This window comes from Chelmon rostratus, chromosome 21, assembly GCF_017976325.1.
Source record: "Chelmon rostratus isolate fCheRos1 chromosome 21, fCheRos1.pri, whole genome shotgun sequence".
Lineage (NCBI taxonomy): Eukaryota > Metazoa > Chordata > Actinopteri > Chaetodontiformes > Chaetodontidae > Chelmon > Chelmon rostratus.
This window is the reverse complement of record NC_055678.1, coordinates 6,654,405-6,675,606: the sequence shown is the minus strand read 5'-3', so window position 1 is coordinate 6,675,606 and position 21,202 is coordinate 6,654,405. Positions and strand designations below refer to the sequence as shown.

The 21,202-nt window shown below is 42.3% G+C and overlaps 1 protein-coding gene across 7 annotated transcripts in view; it reads right to left on the bottom strand.

The window, feature by feature from the left end:
• Window positions 1-4,409: 4,409 nt before the first annotated feature.
• Window positions 4,410-21,202, bottom strand: part of LOC121624453 (ankyrin-3-like) — a 139,966-nt gene continuing 123,173 nt past the window's right edge. For 6 of the 7 annotated variants that reach the window (XM_041962097.1, XM_041962098.1, XM_041962101.1 and 3 more), the window contains 10 exons: window positions 17,855-17,929; window positions 16,058-16,189; window positions 15,690-15,833; window positions 9,603-10,311; window positions 9,302-9,488; window positions 8,973-9,056; window positions 7,130-7,213; window positions 6,716-6,949; window positions 5,750-5,821; window positions 4,410-4,981 (listed from right to left, as the gene is read on the bottom strand). In XM_041962097.1, the coding sequence (XP_041818031.1) occupies window positions 5,774-5,821; window positions 6,716-6,949; window positions 7,130-7,213; window positions 8,973-9,056; window positions 9,302-9,488; window positions 9,603-10,311; window positions 15,690-15,833; window positions 16,058-16,189; window positions 17,855-17,929 (1,697 nt within the window). In that variant the 3' untranslated portion in view covers window positions 4,410-4,981; window positions 5,750-5,773. The remainder of the gene's footprint in view (window positions 4,982-5,749; window positions 5,822-6,715; window positions 6,950-7,129; window positions 7,214-8,972; window positions 9,057-9,301; window positions 9,489-9,602; window positions 10,312-15,689; window positions 15,834-16,057; window positions 16,190-17,854; window positions 17,930-21,202) is intronic. The other variant, XM_041962099.1, reaches the window with a different exon arrangement.

The following is a 21,202-nucleotide window of genomic DNA, read 5'->3' as shown; positions in this document are numbered from 1 at the left end:
GTCCCGTTGAGTCAATATGAATGCTTCTACTGATGCTTTGTGATCTTTTTTTTTTTGTCATTCAAATTTTTATTTGTTTTAACATAATATCTTTACAAACATTTTCAAATGTCACAGATGTAGCATGAACAAATTATTAGTCTGTTTAAGAAAATAAAAGGAGAAACAAACAGGATATAAAGGAAAATTAAATAACAATAAAAAATTGAATACATTTTAACATGAATAAAAATAAGAATAAAACACTCATCTAACAACTTAAAGGCAGCCCCCACCCCTGGCACCCCCCATGTTTCATACACATTCAAAGCGTACTTCGACACAATTACAGGGCGACCAATACCTATCCTTCCCACCACTTAAATCCCTCTATGGTGTTACATCCCTCATGTAATCCATAAAGACATCCCATACCTGACTCGTCTTACTCGGAATATTATTAACCCTGGTGATCATCTTTTCAAAGGCAGCAGTCTCTGTCATGAGTTTAAACCACTCCACAATTTCTGGTTTATGTGGGCTCTTCCAGTTGCGTAACATGAGCCGAGCTGCAACAATAAAACCGGTTACTATTAGCCGGAGCTCTGCTTTGGTGAGGCCTGGTGGCATTAAAGCCTTATCTGCCAGCAAACATAGTTGTGGGGATTCTGGTAGAGGTCGTTTAAGCCATCCCTCGAGGTTTTCCAGCACCACCTTCCAGAATGGCAGTACCATAGGGCAGTCCCAAATGGCATGAAGGAATGTGCCCAATTCCTTCTGGCATTTCCAGCATGTATTATCCTGAGTTAAACCCATTTTAAACAATTTCAGTGGTGTAAAATAATATCTATGTACAATTTTATAGTGGATGAACTTACTCCTTGCATTCCTTGTAGCCCAGCCCACGTTTGAAATCACTTCTTGCCATACACCTTCATCAATCTCACCACCAAGATCCTTCTGCCATATTAGTCTCAAGTTTTCACACATTCTTACTTGAATATTTGACATTTTTCTATAAAATAGTGAGGCGGAGTGCAGCGCATGGCAACAATTGAGAAATTCTTGGACCTTGTTTTCTCCTTTTTCTGCCCATTCTAATCCAAAAGTAGAACTCACACTACTCCTCAGCTGTAAATATTTCCAGAAATCCCCTTTGTCTGTTAAATCATATTGTTCCTTAAGGTCCTGAAATGATATAAATGACTGGTCCCTGTAGAGGTTAACAACACGTATCCCTTTTGTCAACCATGCACCCCAGAAACATGTCTTTTTCCCTATATAAATTGATTTGTGATCTTAAATCTTTGGCATTGGACACGGTGGGCATCAGATGAACGAACAAAAACACTGTCTACATGTTCTGTGTTGTCGATGAAGAACAAAATCCCTTCAAGCAAAGCAAAGGTTTTATTCTGAACATTTAACTGAGGTTTTACACCAAATGAAAAAAACTGAATTCAAAGAGTCAGGTATAAACCACTGAGGGCTGCATTAACTGATGTGTTCTGTATATCAGGTGTGACCATATGAAGATAAACCTGTGGTATCATATGCACGTGTCTTAGCCTGATCAATTAACAGAATGATTGTATTTGACAATATTTTAACAAAAATAAAACTTTTAATATTTTGTCTTTTAAAAGTTGGAGAGATTTTACACCAAATTCCTTGTAAAAATGCCAAATATACGATTACATCAGTGTTTTTACAATTTTACAAACTTTTTGTTACATTCTTTTTAGAACTTGTCTTTTATTTCAAAAGTTAAAGTATGTGTGTCAAGTGTTCTTGAATTATTCAGAGTAAATGCATCGTTTTGGTTTCTTTTAAAAGGCAACGCTCTGAAGTTTCATCCCCAGCAGTCAGAGTTGCTGTAAGTGCTGCTGGCATTGAGTCATAGAAGTTTGAACACACTGAAGTAGAAGGTTTTTATTTCCGCCTGAATATGTGGGCCTTACTAACTGGAAACACAATGGGACCACAGCAGGAAGCCTTACACTTGTCCAAGTTCAGTAAAAACTGAAAACAATACCATAGAAACTATATTATTATAGTATTTTACATATTTTTTTAACAGTATGGCAAGGCGTCCCCCAAATAAAGACCATTTATTATATTCATCAAGATAAATATCTGTATTTATATTCAGGCTATCTCTACTTATATTTACGCCATGTACTACATTTATCATTTCAAACCCTGTTTGCATGGAATTCCTTGATTTGGCTGAAAATTGCCCACTGAAGCAGCATATCCTGGTTTTCAGTATTTCATTGGTCCTACGAGGCGCCAGTCATCTGCACAGTTGGTTGCAATTGGCTCAGTCATTACACGAGAGACGAGAATGACTATGGTTGGAGATTGTTGGGTGTGGACACAATATGGAAGATCCTGATTGGTCAAGTGAGGTGTCAATCAAAAGGTCAGTTTGCAGCGACCAATGAAGCTAATGTGTCTCTTATGCGTGCATGCTCAGTGGAGTTTTAATGGAGAAAGTGTTAACGATTAGTGTGTCCGCCGGCTAATTTGAAAGCTCTCCGTTAATTATTATTGTTTAGATTAAATATTTTACTGGATTGGATCATCTGAACCTTTGCTAATGTAACCAGATCGTTTTGTGTTATTGATCAGTGAGCTGCCTCAAATTTCTGATCGTTTGTTTGTTGTTGGCATTGATCGTGCCTGCTGTTGTGATTGCAACTTAAAATGGTTTGCATCCACGGAATCACAAGAATCGCAGTCTTCTGACGATGGATCACATGAGTGCAAACTTAAACGTGGCAGTTGTTGATATACGTGGACGGGTGGAGGACTCACGACCACGCAGGCCGCCGGATTGTTAAGTAAATGCAGGAAATGTGTCCTTTCATCATTGGCTGCTTGATTGTCGACATTTTTGAAGAGAACAATGCTTCTCCTGTTCAGATGTGAATTAACTGCTAACAAAGCGGCTACAAGCTGAACATCATAATGTTGTTTTGATCTCCGCAAAAAAACTTTCCTTTTGAAAAATCAACAAATGGAGAAGTGACAGACGATCGATTCACCCGTCTTATTTATTAATTTAACTCTTAATCGTCATTTTCATGATTGATCAGTCTGTCTGGTTTTTGAGTCATTAATTACACGAAATATTACCCAATACGTTACCCAAAGATGATTTCGGTTTGCAGTCAAAAGCAGGAAGTCCCTCACATTTGAGACCTGAAACCAGACTGAAATGTTGAAAACGCTGAAAACAACAAATATCGGACAAATTTCCATGAAGTTTTGTACATTCACATCCTTCTCAGGATGATAACTATCAGTTATTAATATAGTTTATTGAGCTCACCTTAGAAAAACGTTTCAGTGTCTCCAGGCATGAGTTTCCTTTCCTTTTACACTGAAGCAGACTTTAATTAATCTAATGTGACAGTTTGAAAGGTTTGTGTTAGATTTGAGAGAAACCGCACAACAAATCAACTGGGAGAAAGCAGACTGACCCACAGACGTTCAGTTTAAACACAATTTATTTTTCTGCTTAAATAATTACTTGGATCATCCAGTGTAGGCTATGTTGGTTCGTCATACATGTTGGTACCAGATTTATCGTCAACAATGGATGCTTGCGGTGGTTTTGTATGAAAAAAGACAGAAAACGGGAAAAAAAAAAAGATTTACACGGGAACATTTTTAACAATTTGCGATCAATACTGTGATTCGTGTGATTTAGTAAAAATGACAATGGGGCTAAAACCAAGATTCTCAGTTCTCAACCTATTAAATAAAGATAAAAGTCATCAAACCGCCAAAATGAAAACAGTCCCCTTTTAAAACCACAGCAGACCTAAAAGCTTAAACGGACACCTCTAGTTTGCAGGATGGGCTTACAGATAGACAATTTTATTTGATGTTGCGCACACACGCACGCACGCACGCGCACACACACACACACACACACACACAAAGGGCTGCGAGCAGTTTGGAGATAACACAATGTGCCGGTCAGCACGTTACATTCAGGGACCTTCCTGAAGCGTCGGAGAGAAGCGTTGCTATCTGCGAGGAGAGTGTTTTCATTTTTGTAGAAAATAAAATAAAAACAGTTATAGATGACAGATGGTTGGGTTATTACGAGTGCTCACAAAGACAGAAGTACCATCAAACCCTCTCTAATTGTATTACAGTGCTTTTGAATTAGGAGAAAAAAAGGAAAGCGTTAAAAATAAAGTGACGTCACATGCAGCAAAATATCGTTTCTCTGAAGAATGTCCCACAGACAGAGCGGAAGAAGCTGTCGGCTTTAAAGAAACGTCCGCTGTTTAAAATCAAGCAGGTTTTTTTTTCCTCCATTCGTTTCTCATTCACATACAGCTTTTATGTTCCTTTTTATTTTCATTTGGAAGAGCACGTCAGGCCGCACGCTCGAGGCTGCTCAAACAGTGTCGACCTCTCGATACAAAGTCTGCAAAGCTTCATCAACTCAAATCAGTGCAGAAACAATCCGTGAAGCTACTGATTTCTTTTTTTTTTTTTAGATTTTATACAGTGTCATTTATATACAACAAAATCACCCATTTACTGTTATATTTCATTTTTAAAAAAGAACCACATGGTACACCCCGATACTGTGGGTCCAGGAGGAAAAAATAGACCACATAAGGCGAGTGTCTGAGAGTGAATCACACGTCTTTCTTGTCTGTCAGCAGTTTGCTTTTTTTGTTTTGTTTTTCCTGTTTGTGCCGTCTTTGGTCACAGACGCCCTTCGCTCGTCAAAGATACGAAAGTTCTGGCTCGCGTCCACGCGTGTCCTTCGGTGGCGTTTCCAACAGTGAGTGAGTTTTGGTGACATGCTCATGCGAAATCAAAGAAAAGTAACTCGTTTTGCGTCGTCTTGCTGTAAAAACCATGCGTTGTAAGTGAAAGCTTCAGACACGTTTTGGCCGATTGACGAGGCTTCTAGTCGTTTTTTCCTCCCAGGGTGTGTGTGTGGTGTCGCAGGTGGACATCAGTGGACCTGGAGGGTGACGGATCACAAGCTCACATTAACTGGATCTGCTGGTTGGCTAATATCTTGCACTCGGTCAATCATTGAATTGGTTTGTCCAACCAAAAACGTTAATAAAATAGCTGGTTTCAGCTTTTCTTTCATTGAAAACTAATAGCACCTTGACAGATGACAGACTAATTAATAATGGAATTAAAGAAATAGTCAATGTTTATTTCCCTTCTTGCTAAGCATTAGATGAGAAGGTTAATACCACTCATGTCTGTGCTGTAAATATGAAGCTAGGCTAGCAGGCTGTTAGCTTATCTTAGCATAAAAGCTGGAAGCAGGGGGAAACAGCTAGCCTCTGATTCAAATTACACAAAGAAGATATAACAGACAGCTTTAGAGGTATATTTTTTGGACTTTGGATAGAGCTAGGCTAACTGTTTCCCCCTGCTTCCAGTAGTTATGCTAAGCTAAGCGAACAGCCTGCTAGCCTAGCTTCATATTCAGCGCACAGACATGAGAGCGGTATTAACCTTTTCATCTGACTCTCGGCAGGAAAGCAAACAAGCATACTTCCTGAAATACAAAACTCTTCGTCGTTGATGCGCTACTAGCAATTTAACATCTCCAAAAAGTCAGTTTTAAACAGGTTTAACACTCAAAGAGGAGACAGTTTAATAATAGTTCTACTACTGTTGCCTCTAGTAGCACTACAGTACATTTTTAGAGCAAAATTTGAACCATTCCATTAGTTTGTCTTTCATATTTACAGACTTCATGACGTGTTACCTGGTTTAGTTGAGACCTCTGCTGTTATGATTGACTCTTCTTCCCTTGTTTCTTGCTGGCGCCGTCTCCAGGCTTGAGAGAGAGGACGAGGTTCAACAAGAGGCAGAAAAACAGAAAGGACAGGGAGAGAAAGTTAGCTCTGTGCTCCGGCTGAATATGATCATATGCGTGTTAATGAAGCACGGCGGCGCTCTGCTGTTCGTCAGGCGATCACAGCAACATGCTAGAAGAGAGACGACTGCCAGGATAGGAGAAAAAGGTGTTAAAATCAACAACATTTAAAGACAAAATCACACATGCTTGCATCAATACATGTTAAAAGATAGGAAAAATGTTCTATGTTAGTTGAAACACACACACTGCAAACACCAAGGCTGCGTGTGTGCATGGGATGACGCTGCAACTCCCTTACACAGGACTTCACAAACTGCATGTCTTCACAGCAGCGTCAGATTAATGCTGAGGTCAGACTACACGCTGTGATATTAGTTTCATCGTCTTCAGACGGGCTTGCATGCGAATACAGTGAACCCTTTAAACGAGTACTAGGGGTTGGTTCATGGAGCTAAACAGCTGGTGGTGCTAATTCTCCTGTCAGGTGCCAAAAAAGGTGAAAAACAATGTCGAAAACATGATGGAAATGTGGCACTGATGTTTGCCTCATGTATTAACTTACGCTCTTCTCGTGGACAGTTTGAGTCGCATGTTTCATGTTGGTCATGACTTACTCGCTGCATCTGTTTGTCACATTTTGCTTTTATCAGCACAGAGTAAAAACATTTTGTGGTATTTGGACTTTTAATGCTTTTCCACTCTGAACATGCACATTAAATCTTGGCAGTCTGTGTGCGGCCCTGATCACTTGGTGAGGGTGTTAGTCCTCTGAGGGTCTGGCAGTCACAGCATCATGCAGGTGGACCAGGATAACTCAGCTGACTAAGTGAGGCGGCTGGTTTTAACGCCAACCTCAGTTTTCCCTCTCTGGGCCTCCTCTCCACACTTCTCAGCCTTGTGTCGGGAGCGCTTCCCCCTCTTCTTGCCCTTCCCTCCTGTGGCTCCTGCTGCTGCAGCAGCAGCGTCTGCTCCACCTGTCGACACACCACCACCACCACCACCAGCAGCTCTCTCTGTAACAGTTTCGCCTTCGCTTTCCCTCCTTTCCTCCGTGTTGACCACACGGCGCACCACCTTCCTGATCACCTGTAGGGGGCAGAGGCATGTCAGGGGCAGGAGGCGGGAAGGGAAGCAGGGAAGAATTATTTTAGGAGGAATAATGGAAAGATGGGTGAGGAGGTTACATAGGAGTGTGTGTGTGTGTGTGTGTGTGTCTGCTGTAGGATAAAGGTGTGACAGGTGATGGAGGAGGGCGAGGGCGGTTACTTTTCTGGTGACCAGATTCCCGTCTTCATCTATGAACTGCTCCTCCGTCACAGACTCTCCAGGAATGTTTTTGGCCTCCTCTCCCTGGGGTGAAGGTTTAAAGGGTGGGTGAAAGGTGGATGGAGGAGTGAGGGATGGAGGTACAGGTTGGGAAGAGGTTTGAGAGGTTATCTGTGAGATTGTTATTCGTCTGGAACATTTCCTAGCAGATGTCAGCATGCCTGTCACAGCCGCTGGGTTTCACACTGTTTCAATCAATAAAGATTTGAAACCTTTAAAAACTGAACTCCTTGATTTGTCGTGCAGCGCTGATGGCATGTGAACATGTTTTGCTCTTTTCAGTTTTTATTTTAGGACGGCTGTTTTGATTTGCTTTGCTTTTGGAGAGGTCAGACTGTGGGAAACCCAGCTGTTGCATTTCACAGGCTTTGTAACACAAACTGCAGCAGCAGAGACACCGAGAACAACGACACAAACATCTGGTTTATCGTTTTACATGTATTTATAGAGTTCTTCATTTACTGTATAATCATGAACAAGCGTCAAACTTTCAGCTGCAGACTCTGTTATGAGGATGACTACTTCCATCAAACCTGCATCAAGCACAAAAAAAAAAAAATCCTCATTCAGCCACAAACTATATTTAAGTCAATATTAAATAAATAAATGAAAAAATTTGCCCGTGAAATAAATATTCCTATGAAATAGACACATTTGCCTATGAAATACAGCCTGAAATAAATAGATGAGGCAGTGAATATATAAATTAGGTAAATAAATAACGATACAGTAGACTGATAGACTGCTTTTAGGATTACTATTAAAAGTCCCCTGCAATGCATAAAAGTGGTCCTTTGAAATACGTTCTTTTAAATAAAAAACTTTATTTATTGAACTATATTGACTAATTTATACACTTATTTCTACATGTATTTATTGAGTGCCTTATTTATTCATTCAGGATTTATTTCATAGGAATGTTTATGTATTTATTTATTTAATATTGACTTAAATGGAATTCCATAAATAAAAACCACACTAATGCATTAACCCTGCCGGCTCAAAACTGAGGCTCCATTTACACAGTGGCAGACACCTGAGCTGCAATGATTGGCCGATTGACAGAAAAAAGCTATCAGCACCAACTTTGATAATTGGTCAATTGAAAAAAATAAATCCAAATTCAAGAATATAAAGATGATTGATAATGAAATATGTGTTAGTTGTACTGAATGTTACTTGTTCATTACAACGTCAGTATGTAGTTGATGCTCTTATCAGTTTGAGTTAATAGAGAGCAAAAGTCAGACGTGCTGACTGCTGCAGGAAGAAAAAAGAGACTCCCACCACAGGGCCAGCTGCCCCCATCAGCAGGGGGTTCAACACACTAATCAGATGATCTGCTGCCGTGGAGCCTCAGAATGACACCGACAGACTGCGTTATAGTCTGTTCATGAGCCGAACACGCAGCACAACCAGCAGCCCACCAACCAGATCGCGAAACACCAAACAGCATGACTGGTGGTGCCGTGGCTCACAGCAACAAGCAGTGAGTAGCACTTCATGCTGTAGCAAGGCTAAACGTCCACACATGCACGCACGCACCCACGCATGCACACACACAAACACACACAATCATACGATCAAGTTTCCATCCAAATGCACAACTTTGCTTAAGAAATTTCGGCTTCAATGTTTCCACACACACCTTTCACTCTATAAAACACACAAACGCTGCCAAATTCACAATCTGTCTGTGACTCGCTGTCCCTCGCACACAGAGTCACAGGTCTTATGCAGGTTGGCAGTGCGTCGAACCGTCCACACACCAGGCCTCACACACCTTGAGTATGACTCGTCTGCGGTACACCCTGGTGGTGACTGTGGTCTCCTCGTCGGAGTCGGCCTCGTCAGCTCTAACGCTCGCCTGACAAAAGCAGCCCAGTGACATCAGTGACGGCCGCGTGTGTAAGTGTGTGCATGTATCTTCTTTTTACAACTAGACAAAATAAAATGAAATACTGGACCGGTTTCGCCACTAAAATGAGTGTGATGGAGAGATCAGAGTGAGGTTTGGGACTAAAACTGAATTTAAGGCTTTAAAAGCTGTTTATAACAGCACACAAGGATATTTTAGCCAACAAAAACATTTCTAGACTCTGAGCGACTCACCTGAACTTTGTGCTGGGACCTTTCACCTCCCTCCTCCTGTCCTCTGCTGGGCCCTGCTGTGCTGCTGTCCTCCTGGGATCCCTTCCTCTTGGTCTCCTTTTCCTTCCCTTCCCTGGCTTTGTCAGCTCCATTCTGGCTGTTAGTCTGAGCCGGGGGCTGCTCCAATGAATCAGCCAGGCTGTCGGGGCTGGGGGAGTGAAATATAGTGAGGGGGTAAATTGAGATCAAAAAACACAAAACCTTGGAGTGTAAATCAGTGAGCAGAAAAATTGCGGGGAAACAGAATAAAGACGCATCCTACCTGCCCTCCTCGTCTTTTGGGCCGTGGCCAGGGGCTGCCGACTCGATTGCGCCGGACGTCTCGCTTCTCCAGCCTGGAACTGAACACATGTCTTTTTCTGCTTGCCGTACTTGTTCAAGGATGGCTATCACCCCCTCCTCTGTCATCTCCACGTCTTCCAAGCCTCCCTCCAGGTTTATATCCTCCAGCAGACTCTGCAGCCTCTCCTGGGTCATCTCCTCTTCTTCTTCTTCTTCTTCCTGTTTTCCATTTCTATGACTGGTGTCCTCTTTTTGGTTTTCTCCCTGGTGCTCCGGAACAACGTCTTGCCCTGCCTTCAGTTCGGTCTCTAAGGCCTCAGCGTTCCCGGCTGTTCCCTTTCCTGATTGCTCTACTGACCTTCTGTCGTTATCCGGCCTCTGGTAAGAAACCAGCCCTGTCTTTTCTTCTGTCCCTGTTTCTTCAGTGGTCAAGGTTGTATCTTCAGCCCCAACAATGGGGGGCTCCTGGGCATTGGATCTGGGGGCTGGGGCGACTGTGAGGGGCTCGCTGCTGGAGGTACTGGTGGTCTGAGTGAGAGAGAGGTCGCTAGGTCTAGTAAGCGTGGTCTTGCTAGGGGACTCTGCGCTAGCATCGCCCTCGCTAAAGAAGTCATCTGAGCGCAGCGGGGTGGGGGGTTCGTAGTTCAGTTCTGTGGGGGTTTGCAGCTCCAGATCTATATTGTGGTATCCTGGGTGGATGGCAGGAGTAAAGGATTAGAGGGTAAAAGGGATTGAAGAAGGAGGGAGAGGAAAAAGAAGGGACGGGAGGAGGTAGAGTGATGGAGGTGATGAAATGAGAGACACTTGTAACATTTAAAGGTAGCACGTGTTCAATAGTCACACAGGTGGAACCCAAATACACTTTAAAGCTGCGTTAACTAATGTTTTGGCCACTTGGGGGCAGCAGAACAAGCTGTAAAAACAGCACTGACACATATCACCTAATGAAGCTGTTACCGTGTACTTGTTAGCAAACAGTTTGACATCCAGCAGACACAGAGCAACATCAGCATTCATTTGGAGTCGTACTTGTGTCCACTTGATGGATGCAAGTCTAACATCTACTCTTCTTTTACCTCTGTTTTGGTCTCTACCAACTTATGTTTCTTTAGCAGCTGAATGCTCCACTATGTTCACCTGCTAGTTGCTAGCTTGGTCTGCTTGTTGTTTGGTGCTGGGCAGGTAGTGCATTAATTGACTATTGTTTTATCTCCTGACGAAATATGTGATACTTTAGCCACTAGATGTCCGACGCTTTAGCTGCTATTTAATAACTTTTATCTGTCTGCTGTCTGGTCAAGATGCATACATGGGGTTTATTAGCCTTTTTTAAATGAAAACAGCTGCCAGGGAAATCACTTGAGTAGAGTGGAGTTTACAGGCCAAAAATCCAAAACAACGAGCTACAATTGGCTACAAAGCTCTGTAGAGCTGAGCGGATTGTAGAGTTTAGAGTGATTATTCTCTGTGGACTTGCCACAATGCAAAAAATCTCTGATAAACCCACTGTACTGTCCCAAATGATAGCCAGACCCAGTCAGCGACTATCTGGTGAACATTTAGCTGCTAAAAAAGGCAGATGAATCGGCCAGGAGTTAGGGGAGACCAAAATTGGAGCTAAAAGGGGAGTAAAAATTGGATTAACACAAGCCAAGTTGCCACAATGAATGCTAATGTTGTTTCGTATTTGCGAGGATGTGTAAATAAGCACATGTTACTCTCTGTTCTGCTGCCCCCAAGTGGCCAAAAAGGTGAATTAACACTGCTTTAAGGAGTTCTCAAACAGGTGGATTTGTGTGTGACTTCTGAACCAGCACTGCAGAGTAGACACATGACCAGATCACAAAGAGATGGAAACAGAATATAAAGACAGAATATAAAATGTAAGATAGAAACTTCACATACGCTGTTTTATATAACTTTTACATGAACATTCAGTCACACAGGAACTACTGTAGCTCCTGGTTAGGTTTCAAACTGGCACTTAAGTAAGCCAAGCCTCTTGTAAAAGAACTTAATGTAAGACTCAGAGCTGCTGCTTTGAATTGAAATGCAACAGCAGTGAAATAAGCTTGACTTCTGCTCATCATCTCAATAATTAGAAGTAGAAGTCAGGTAGGTTAGTCGTGTTGATTTCAATAAAAGGCAGAGAGGAGCAGAGCTCCATCTAAATGTAGACCTCAGGAACTGACCGATCCCTCCTGAAGTAAGAAGGAACACCAGGAGGGAGAGGAGAGGGTGGAGGGGAGGTGGAACGCAAATGGGGAGAAGCAGGAGAGTGATGATTTAAGGGAGGAGAAGGAAAGGGATTAGCAGCAAGGGGAGAGGATGAAAGGGGAGAAAAGGGAGGAAGTGGAGGAGGAGAGGAGATACATATTAAAGAGGGAGAGGGTGGAGATGAGGAGGGAGGAGAAAGGGGGAGACAAGAAAGAGAAGGTGACAGGGGAGGAGGAGGTGGAAAGAAGGGAGAGGAAGGAGCAGACGTGTAGAGAGAGGCGCAAGAGGTGGGAGGAGAGGGCGACGGTTGAACAGGTTTAGGAGAAGCAGTATGAGGAGGAGGGTGAAGAACAAGAGGAGATATGAAGGACGAGGAAGGAGAGGAGGGCAGACAGAGGTCAGAGGGAGGAAAGTGGTGAGGAATAAATGGAGGAGAGAAGAATGAGGAGCAGCTGTGAGGGCTTCGGGGGGAGGAGGGGAGAGGGGAGGAGTAAGACAGGGTGAAGAAGTGAGGGAGAACAGGAGCGACAGGCAGGAGGTAAACGGGAGGTGTAGAAGGAGGAGACGGGAAGAGAAAGACAGAGGAAGGAGAGGGGACAGCAGGAGGGGAGGTGAAAGAGAAAGAGGTGATATGGCCGGGATAAAAGTGAGGAGAGGAAGAGGAGGAAGGAGTTGTGTGGAGAGGAGCGACAGGCTGAGGCTTTTTTGGACACACGGGGAAAGTAGGAGACTTAAGATGTTTGGGAGCTTCACACAGTTCACAAGAGACAGAACAGAAAAACACAGGACAGTTAGACAAGATGAGAGGACAAACAGCATCTAAAAAATGAAAAAACAGATTAATGCACAGACAGTGAGGTGATCGACGAAGGCTTAATGTTTCAGAAGCTGCAGAAGCAAAGAATCATGGGATTGCTTATCATGGTCGATAAGCAGGAAGAGGCTTCTCAGTCAACAGCAGTAGCTTCTTTTCAAACAGTAAAGGAGCGTTTAATAACCATTCTGGTTTTGTCCTGCATGGGGACAGAATTTGGGATCTAGGAGGTCTAAAGCTGCGAATCGAGGAACTATGAAGAAGTAAGATGGGAACCGGGAATGCTGAAAGGCCGGGCCATAGCCTGAATTTTATAAATACATTCCACAGGGCAACCCCACACTCTAATTCCGGCTAGCCTGCAAACAGCTGCTGTGTCCCAATTCCATACTGCATACTAACTGTATACAGTGTGCTACTGAAAATGTGGAAAAATTTGTATAAATAATTTTGTTTAAAAGCTGATGAATTGCCTCAAAAGATGTCACTTGAGTCTGAAGACTAGTCTGAAAATGACAAAAATCTGGGGTGTAGAGGTCGCAAGAAGTGAGTTTATCAGACCTCTGTGGTCCAGTCCTCATCTCTACTTTGCTACGTTGCTACTAGCATAACACACCTGAATCTCCAACCAAACTGTCAGCAGTTGAGTTGCATTGTGGGTAATGTAAGCAGCTTTTTAAAAGCTAAGGAAGAATATCCTTCTACTGCCTTGTTTTAAACTGTCGATCATGAGTGTGATAATGTTACAGGAGTATATAGCAATGCTATATCAGTGCAATATTCAAAACCTTCAAAAACCTGCTTAGATGTAGTATGAAACTGGGACACAACTGAAGTCCACACTGGCAGGGATATAATTCTATTGGAGAAAAACTAAACCCCTTAAATTCATTGAATTTTTCTGAATTTTTGCATGAAAAACTGTTAATGTCTCAAATCTTGAAAACCCAGTAAAACCCCGACATTCCCAGAAACTGAATGAACTGAACAAAACTAAGTAGGAACAGTAGTTAACATAGTTGAGGGTATGCTAATGCTAAAGCCTGCTATTTAGCTGTAGATGTCATCCAGTGAGTGCAGAGGTAGGCAGGAGAGATCGGGAGCTCTCACTGACCAGGCTTAAGATTGCATCCCCCCTTCAAGACAGTTATTGCCAACAGGGGGCAGTGTTGCGCAGCCTGAGCTCAGCCGCGAGGGTAAGAGCAGAAGCTACGATTGGATCCAGAGGTTAGCAAAAGGTAGGCTTTGGTGGAAATTAGCCTGTTAGTGGTGCTTAGCACTGACAGGGGAATTTGCTGTAGGAGTTAGTCACTCAGAAGCAAGAAGAGGAAGAGGAGGAGGAGGGCAGTCTGCTGGTCTTAAAGCAGGAGAAGCTACATAAGCTGGGAGGCTTGGAGGAACCCAGGAGATGACAGGTACAGTACAGCTGACAGCAGTGACACAGAAGCATTATTATAAAAAAAGGTGTTTCATTTTCAACCAATCTGTGGGTGTCATCTGGGACAGAGCACATTCTGATCAACATGTGCTACCCAGAAAACACTGGAGGATGTGTTGAAAAGGCTCCACCCATTTGAAGAGTGTTAGATGTGTATTGTTGTAAGCCAACAACATCAGAGCAGGCAGCCTCTCACACAAAGCCAGAGCCATGCATTTTGTAGATTTTATTTTTTTAACCTGTTAAATGCTGGTTTCGCTTTAAATCATATTTGCAAAAACACCGCCTGATATTCAAAGCTATAGTAACACTGATCCTTGTGTTAAGATGACTTTCAGAAACCTGATTGGACAAACTGACAATGAGGCTTATTTCAGAAGTTTGTGTCGAAGTGTGCCAGGCTAACATCAGCTAATTCTGTAGGTTCATCTACTGATTACTGAAGTGGTGGAAAATGGAAACAGTCAAGTGTGCTTAAGTACTGTACTTGAGTATATGTGCTAGGTAGATGTGATTCCTGAGGGGTGTAGTTCCCCATTAGCATTGTGGCTAATGCCGGTGCCAGGTTTTGAAGGAGGACTAATGTATGCAGTAAAAACGATGATATATATTGTACTGCTGCATCAATTTTTATCTTTTGCAGGAGTAAAATGCTAAATTGGTGGAGCGCTGTTTTAATCAATGACAATCAACACACCCACTAACTGCTTCATAACCTGTAACATCCTGTATGTTTTATCATCAGCTGTCTGTAAGAAGCGGTTCACACTGTCGTCAACGTTCTGAAATGTGCCTCATTGGGTGTGTCGGAATCAGAAAACACTGGTAGCTGCCACATTTCATTTTCATTTCAGAGGAGAGAGAGAAAGTTAGAAAGAGAGAAAGACTTTCCATACTGCTTAAAGCAAGCATGCCATTGGAATAAACTGGTTGTTAGAATTATGTTTTTCTGTATTTTCTAACAGCAAACGACACAACGTTGACAAAAGGAGATGTGCTGGGTATCTGTTAACATTTAACACTTGTAACGTACACATAAACATAACTATTGTTAATCCAAACAATGAACCAGTGCCCTGACCCATCTGAAAAATGTGCTTCATACGTGAATTATATTATCGACATTTATCAGAAGGGACAGAGACGTCAATTCATTCGTGGCTTACATTTGCTTCAGAATCATGCTTCTGAAACACACATACTAAAAAGTTTCATGCACCCAAAATGGTACAGATTTTATAGAAGTTTTAAAATATACTAAAAATCACCCAAAAATCACTTGTCATTAACGTTCCAATGACTGAGTGCTTTAAATGAAATGCACTGCCCAGTGTTGGAAAACTAACAAGCTGACTGGGGTGACTGCTTGATAAAGACAACTCTAATGCTATCGCTACCTGACGGTCCATTAACTGATATGAGGTCAGTGAACCTGCTGCAGGCATGAAGCCACTTTGGTCAAATTCTTTGATCAAGCCTGATTGGTTCTGTATTTGTTTACACAGTCTGCCTATCTGGCTGAGAAAGGAGGTGAAGAAGGGTGAAGGGATAGACTGAGAGATAGACTGAGAGTTCAGCTAGGGTGGGCTACACTTTACCATCGGACTGATCCGGGAATACTGCGTTATCATCGGCAAAGCAGCGTGTGCCTGAAATGTTACCGTAGTCAAATATGGGCCCTTCCAGCAAAGTCACAATATCCAACCGATTGATCTTAGTCAGCACCGCAGTTAAAGCATCCGCTGTAGAAGAAAGAGACGAAAATTTCACATGTCATCTTGTTATGGCACAAAACCAGATATACTGATTCATTTTTGTTCATAAACTAGCAGCTGAAATATGTATTCTGATAAAGAGAATGTCACTTATGGGGGAAAAGGTCTGGATATTAACTACAACAGCCATTTCAATGTATCTCTGTCACACATGGAAACAGTACAGGAACACACAAACACACACTGCTTACTTGTGGCATTTTTACCGTCCCTGTGCACCCATTTCTTTAGGAGCATGAAGCTCTGTGCTGTCAGGGAATTGGGGTTCTCCACTCTGATGAAGTTGATCTCATCCACAGAGAAATCCAGCTCCCTGGCCAGCTCTGTAACAGCAACAGACACCACAACAAACATTTTTCTTGAGAAAGTAAAAACATTAAGACGCAGTCTTTTGTTGCTCAGCGGGTCGGCCTCGGTGCTGACGTTGCAAGGCGTTCGAGTCTCATTTCTGCTGCAATAAGGCACTGTGATTGATCAGCTGTTAGAGGATCAGTGTGGGATCCAGTGGCAGATTGTAACCAGCTGAATACCCCTCCACTCAACCCTTCCTTTCCAAACCTGTAGGAGAACCTACAGCTGGTTTGGGTGTTCTGGGCTACTGTAGAAACATGGCGGTGCAACATGCTGGACCCACTCCCCCTGTAGATATAAAGAGCTCTTTCTAAACTAATGAAAACACAATGATTATTTACACACAAATACAAACAAATATCATATTCCATATCTGCCAAGAAAGCCCCCTAAATCTTGCACACTGGTGTTTTAAGTGGCATGTGGCTCATGTTACAAGCTACACTTGATTGCTTATGAAACAAGATGTGATGGACATATTGTGATCTGATTAAACCAGAGCTCTAAAAATATCCCCATGGTTAATGTCAATACTCATATTTTCATTCATTCCGTCAGTGCCAATACGCTAACTGATTGTAACTGCAAAGCACCGCGCCGAAGACACTCTAAAGCTAACAAAGCAGTGTAAAGCTGCTTGTACAGGCAGACAGTGGCTATAAATTTAAAGCCATGAGAACATAATGTTCAGCAGATCCACTGGTTCACTGCAGCTCTGCAACAGGAACACGCATTAAATATGGATTACTTTTCTCTGCTGAGCACTCAGCCACTGCACTGGACAGACACACTTCAGATGGTCCTGCATGCACAGAATTACTGTGCACTTGCATTCTCTCTCTCTCTCACACACACACACACTGTGATGCCCTAACACACACTCGCTCACACACACATACAGGCAGGCAGGCGTGGGACAGTGCTGCAGTGCAGGTGGTCAGGCTTGGACCAAACTGCAGAGGCCACACCCTTATCGCTGCTCAAGTACAACATAAACATACACGCTCAAACTCACACATGCATGACATAGAAGAATAAAAACACATTGCTATACGAGCTTTTTGCTATTAAAATTAATAATACATGTATTACTGTACATATTTTCTGCCTACTAACTGCTAATATGTCTCATCCTCAGGTGCAGTATATTGAAATTTTAAAAGTTCAATTGAAAAATTACAATGCAATGTAAGTTTTGTGAAGTTTCCTACTTTGATGTTGTATCATATGTGCAGTGATGAGATGTTTGTGACTGTAAATGCCACTGCAGTGCTGCTCAGTGGAGATATTTTTCTGTTACGTGTCCACCAGGTGGCAACAAACACTGTGAAACTAACAAGGTTTGAGAGCTGGAGTTAGAGGGGTGGGTGATCTTTAAAATCCACGTAATGAATGCTCTTTGTTGGAAGAGAGGTATCATATCTACGTATTTATCAGTGAATATTTTGAATATAACCGCAAGTGCTTGAGTTATAGTCTCTGGTTGGATGCTGAACTGATTGAGACGAAGGTGATTTAACTGCAACATTTCAGCTGCCTCTCGTGTCGGATCAATTATTATGATAAAAAGAGCATTCTTGCATTGTTTTATGCTCGTTTTTAATATAGTGAGAAAAGTGAGATGTGCGCAGACTCACCAGTCCAGCTGAGTCCAAGGTGGTCGGCTACTATTGCCATGCGGAGGTCTGTTCTCTCACAGGGACTCTGAGGGCCTGTGCGAGGAAGCAGGGAGGGGCAGGACACAAACAATTAACGTGATATTATGACAACATTGCCCAAATTAATTAAATGTGGTTCTCAGTAAGACATACACAAGATGGCTCATATAAAATGGCTGCAGAGGGGATCAATGACATTTAACGAAAGAAACGCATTGGGATTGTGAACTGAAAGTTTGTCTGCTTCAGACATCAGTGTGGTTTAACCAAGACCTATGAAATACCTTGTTAATGAATACCTTCTAAACTGAGTTTTTGTCTCTTTTTTTTCCATTTTCTGATAAATATGCATATTAAACCACATTGTGTTTGGTGACTCAACAAACATAAAGACTAACTTTAGCTCACTGTCCCAGGTCTCAATTCTCAGGGGGGAAAAAAAAGCCATAAGAGTTTTTCTGGCCAGACTCTCCTCAGTGATTCAGGTTAGATAATGGACGGTCACTCAAAGAAATAGTTCAGCATTTTGGGAAATAAGCTTCACCTGAGAATTAGATGAGGAGCTAGATACCACTCTCATATCTCTGTCTGTTGAATATGAAGCTGGCGCTAGGAGCTGGTTATCTTAGCTTAGCATAAAGACTGGAAACGGGAAACAGCTAGCCTGTCTCAAGAAGTACAAAGAAATCTGCCTGTTAGCAACTCTAAAGTTCAGTAATTGAGATGTTATATTTCATTTATTTAATCTATACAAAAACCAAAGTGTAAAACAAAAAGTTGGTTTTACGTGCGGTTATGTGTCAGATAATTTCTTGGCCTGGAGCAGTGCACCCGAGGAATATGCGTATTTTCCAAAATGGTAAACTTTATCTTTACCTTTTCCAATGAACTGTGTATAGGCCTGTACTCAATTTCTTCTCTCTCAACTATTAAAGCTTGTGAAATGCAGATATGCCCTCTGGATGGGATATAAATAGTGCTGTACTGTAACAGTGAGATTTCCATTCCATCTTCATTAGACTAGCTTTCATACCCTGGCTAATGAGGACAGCTAGATAAACATAGAGTAAATATCAGTCTAATTAGATCGTTGCAGTGACTACATTTAGACGAGCAGAGACATGTGATAATACGGAATAAAATCAAACACATGAGGATCTGTGAGGCCAGAAAAGGAAAACAAAAGTCACATTTTCACACTAAAATGTTTGATGTTCAGTAAAATTAGTATTACTAGTAAGTATTCAAAGAGTTAGAGTTTTGTATCACATCACTAACAGCAAACGATCTACCGTCAGGCAACATTCCCTCCCACTCATAAAAGCAATTCATGGCTTCAACTTGAAATCAAAAGTAAACCCAGCTGTATTAAGTTTTCCACCAAGTTGCGAATGGCTGACTACACCGACACGCTCTCGTGCAGCTGACGTTCATATGATTGTCAAGTTCAGCCGATGAATTGTTTTCGCAGTGTTTTCAGAGAGCAAAATGACCACCAAATGATATCTACAAACCAGGCAAGCAGACCAAAACAAACACAAGCTCAAATTTCCCCAAACAAACTCTTCTACATCTACGTCTTGACCTTGTCGAGGGAGGAAGTGAGTGGTGTGGTGTCATGTGGTGAGGTGCAAGGCTAACTTAATCTGTAGTGCGAAATGAAAGTGAGAATGTGTGTGGTAGCCTGTAGGACCCCACAGTAATAGAAAGGAGTACATACTCACTTTTAACTTGGACCCACAAGTGTGCCTACTTGCAAACCAGCACTGACAACTAAAAAGTATTTACTGTAAAACTAAAGTACTGTACCTATTTTATCTGTGCACCAAAGACATCACTATAGTCTGCTGTAAAGCTCTCACTGGTGATTAGGTAATTAATCCACTGGCATAACACTTTTATTCCAGCTAAATAAAATATCTTGCTTAATCTAGGGACATGTTTTTTCTGTCATTGATTCTCCATGTCTTAGCCTTTACCTCTTTGTCTAAATCAGACAGCACAGGACACAGATAACAAGAATGACAGGAAGAAGAAGTGACAGCTACACTTACAACGTCACATCACAAAGCACCCACAACAGCTACATGCATCTCATAGAGAAAGATAAAGTATAACAATGTTTAGAAAGAGTTTACAAACTAGTCTCGTTCTCCGTGACAGGAGCCGTGATTGGTTGATCAACCTGACTCCCTTCCTCCTTCTCCTTCTGCTTTTGCTCCTTCCCTCCAAGTGTCCGCCTACTCTTCCTCCTGCTCCTCCTCATCCTCTCACTGCTGGCCTGCTCAACCTCAGCTCTCGCATCTCTAGCAGATGGTGTTGATGTGGTGGTGCTGGTGGAGGTGGAGGTAGAGGTGCGTGAAGGGCAGGAACTTCTAGAAGCTCTAGATGGTTCTGACAAGGAAGTGTTCCTGGTAGTGCTGAGGCTGCAGCTCTCTTCGTCCTCAGTGGGCAATGTTTTTGTCTCTAACTTTGTTTCAGCCTTTTGGGGAATGGTTTGGTCCAGATGATTTGCTGCCTGGCTAACAACAGACCTTGTTTTAGAGATCTTTGAGACCACCTTGCTGTTTTTTCTCCCTGTCTCGCTTGTGCTACCTCTACCCAGGGTTTTTACTAAACTGTGACTGTGTTCAGTATTGGATCTGCCTTTAGTTGGTTGTTTGTTATCCCTGGCAGTTTTAATGCTTCTATCACTGACCACAGATTTGGTTCTAACCTGCTTCTGATCCTGGGAACAAGAAGAGTATTTCATGGCTTTCATTACTGGGATTCTAGATTTAGGAAATAAATTCTCAAAAGGGTCTAATCTTTCCCTGACATTGTGCATGGCATGTTTCCTGACAAGGATTATACCAACATTTGCTTGTTCCTTGTCTTTCACTGTTGGTTGACTTCGGCTGCATAGTTTGCGACTGGGCACCTTCAGTGGTAACCTGGACTTGCATATCTTGCCTTTGACCTCTTTGGCTCCTGTGTTTGTTATTGCTACATTTGTAAAAGTCCTGCTTTCCCTGCTGTTGTCCTCAAGTTTGCTGAAGGATGCTTCTATTCTGCTGACCTCCTGCAGAGTGGGTCCTGAAGAGGACAATAAATTAAACACGATACTGCTAGCCGGAATGACGTCTGAATGGACATAATGGGAGTCAGAGGTGTTGTTACTGGTATTGCTGCTCCATGTTTGATTATTGCTTATCTGTTGTGAAGGTGCAGAAGAAGAATTTGGGCTTTGGTAATAAGTGTTGTGATTTTCTGAGGTCCAGTCCAAATGGTCCCTCTGTTTAGATGTACCTAAAGGAGTTCTGTGATTTGAATAATATTCTGTGATGC